The sequence below is a fragment of the Tribolium madens genome, unplaced genomic scaffold, assembly GCF_015345945.1.
Source record: "Tribolium madens isolate multiple individuals breed KSU strain unplaced genomic scaffold, Tmad_KSU_1.1 Scaffold_19;HRSCAF=116;Tcas5.2_LG9, whole genome shotgun sequence".
NCBI lineage: Eukaryota > Metazoa > Arthropoda > Insecta > Coleoptera > Tenebrionidae > Tribolium > Tribolium madens.
Window position 1 is genome coordinate 15,739,033 of NW_025400983.1, and position 2,918 is coordinate 15,741,950.

General features: G+C 29.4%; 1 protein-coding gene across 1 annotated transcript in view; it reads left to right on the plus strand.

The window, feature by feature from the left end:
* Positions 1–2,918, plus strand: part of LOC123015866 (eIF-2-alpha kinase activator GCN1) — a 30,800-nt gene that overhangs the window by 3,507 nt on the left and 24,375 nt on the right. Inside the window, exons 2-3 of the mRNA XM_044415898.1 lie at positions 151–635; positions 685–918. Of these exons, the coding sequence (XP_044271833.1) occupies positions 151–635; positions 685–918 (719 nt within the window). The remainder of the gene's footprint in view (positions 1–150; positions 636–684; positions 919–2,918) is intronic.

Genomic DNA, 2,918 nt, shown 5'->3' on the forward strand with positions numbered 1-2,918 from the left:
TTATTTTTAGAGTTTTGTCTTATTTTATCTTAGTTTTTAAAGTATTTTAATATCAAATAGTTTATTTTAAAAATATCTTAATATGTCCATATAAAACTCAATGCTTAAATTAAAAACTTCTTTTCTAATTCTGTTGAAATAATTTTGTAGGTAGTTCAGCCGGTCGAGTGCAATCGCAAGCCGAAGCATGTCTTCTAGATGTCGCTAGGTGCGCTAGTGGCGACCCCGGATGTGCAAAAGCAACAATGGACGAAATCGACGTTCTTTTGACCGGTTTGCAAAATCCTGCTGTTGTAGTAAGAGACGCAGCTTTACGAAGTTTAACAATAATTGTCTCTTCACTACCGAACTACGAAAGCGACTACGATTACGCTATGAAAATTAGCAAAAGAATATGGATTGCGAAATTTGATGAAAACGAGGAAAACCAAATTTTAGCCGAAAAATTATGGGAATTGGCAAAATTAGAATTTCCTGCTTATCTCAGCGAAGAATTAATGCCTGATATTGAACATCCAGTCGAATGTGTTCAAGTGGCCGCTTCTCGTGCACTTGCTGCTCTCTTACAAGATAATAAAGAACAAGTGCAGGAAACTTTGGAGAAACTTTTGAAATTGTACAATCAGAGATTGCAGGTTTGCACTTGTTTTGGTTTGTGATTGTTTTTCTTGATTTTTTTTTAAGATGATTCCAGCGAAATTGGATGAATTTGGTCGTGAATTGGAGAAACCAATTGATACTTGGTTCCCGAGACGAGGTGTGGCATTAGCTTTGGCTCAGTTGGCACCCCTGATAACTCCAGATTTGATTGGTGATTTGGTTCAATTTTTCGTCTCGACGTCACTAAGCGATCGGCATGAGCAAGTCCGGAAGGAAATGTTAAATGCAGCTTTGAAAATTGTGGACTTGCATGGAAAGGTAATTTGGTGGTGAAACCATCACTTTTTTGTTTAAATTCCGGATTACGAATCTGTAAAAAAATTCAGCTAGCATTGTAAAATTTATCTTCCAATATTTAAAACACGCATTTTGGAAATGTGGTAAATGGCTTTTTTTTTTAAGACTATTCGAGTTTGGTTAAAAGATTTTTAAATGAACGTCAATAATGCGATTTTATCCAAATTCTATTGAAATTGAAATTATTTCCAGAAATAATCCATTTCGACGGCCGTAAATATGATTAAATATATAATTTAAAAACTTAAATGCAAATTTTTATTTTTTTATTAGGATTATGAATCTGTGAAAATATTTCAGCTAGGATACATAGTTTCGGAGAAATTCGTCCGAATTGGAAATGTGATAAAACGAACTGAGGAATTCGAATCTGTAAGAATTTCCTGCAAAAATTAAACGGTTTTATTGTAATCCAATAAAGTCCGCAGTGACTCAAATTGTGTTAAAAAAATAAAATTATTGAAAAATGGTTTTAATGGACTTTAGTGATTTTTTTCATAATTTTAAAATTAATATTACTAAGTTTTGTCACTTTCATGTCCGGAAATTTGATTAAATAATAAAAATTTTGAAAGTAAATTGTATAAACATTATTTTTTCAGCTGTAAAATTAGGAGGTTAGGAATCTGTAAAGAAAATTGGTTTCCCATTTTGGAAAAATTCGTCAAAATATGTCTAGGAAAAATCCGGAGCTACAAAAATATTTTCTAATTTTTTAAACACACGTTTTTGAAATGACTAAAAACATTTCTTATATAAAATGGAATGAACCGAAATTCGTAATACTGAATGAGTTTTTCTTTTGAAAAATTGAGCCGTCTTGTAACTCGGTAAAGATTTCAAAAAATTAAAGACTGTTTTGAGTGGGTTAATTTAAATAATTCGGTTATATATGTTTTTTAGTGATTTTTCTTATAATTTTGATTATTACAGCAAAATACATATCTTCAAAGGCTGGAAATATGGTTTAATAACTTATAAATTTGAATGAAGTTTAAAAAAACCTATTTTTATTATGGGAAATTAATCAAAGATTACGAATGTGTGAAACATTTCTACTAGATCTACGTCGGGACTGTTTAAATATGTTCTAATTTTTTAAACTTTGGAAATGTGACAATTCATAAATGACTTTTCTTAAATTCTGGTAAATTTCCATTATCTCATCCCGTGTAGGTAATGGATATAACATGATGTAATTTTTGACTTTTTTATATTTGTCAGTGTTTTTTTTTCCTATGCCTTATTAATGAAGTCGCTTTGGCGTTTTAAAAATGTTTATCACGTCAAATGTACAATATACAGAGTACGCCAGCACTCCAGCCCCAGAGAAAAATTTCAGGTAAGATACGATACCAGGAACATGAAAAAAATGTTTAAAAAATTCTATTTATCAAAAAATTTTGACATTAGTTTTTGACATTTGACATTTTTTATGTCTATTTAATGATACTTGCGATCTTGTATACCTTGTATGTTTTTTTACAATTATTTAGTAGAGGTACAAAAATTTTGCTAATAAAATCCACAAATAACATTGAACAGAGTTACAATTTAGGATATAGCTTCCTTGTTTTCTCTTCTAATAGCCTGTAGCAAAAAAAACTTGGAAATTATTTTTCCAACAGAAATAAATAGAGTCAAAGTGCAAAATTTAAACTCTCATAACTTTGAAATTTTTATAGATAAAATTTTTTAAACATTTTTTCCAAGTTTCTGGTATCCCACCTTATATGACATTTTTCTCTGGGGCGCGAGTTCTGGCACAGTCTGTATTTAAATAAAAAAAATTGTAGCATTATTTTAAGTAATTAGAAAATCTTTTTAACTTAATTTATTGATTTTATTATTATTATTATTGTTTATTACAAAGTTGAAATTGTTATTTGATGTTAATTTTTTTGTAGAAAAAACAATTGATGTTTTGAGGCTATTTAGGAAACATTAAAATTGTTAGGAAA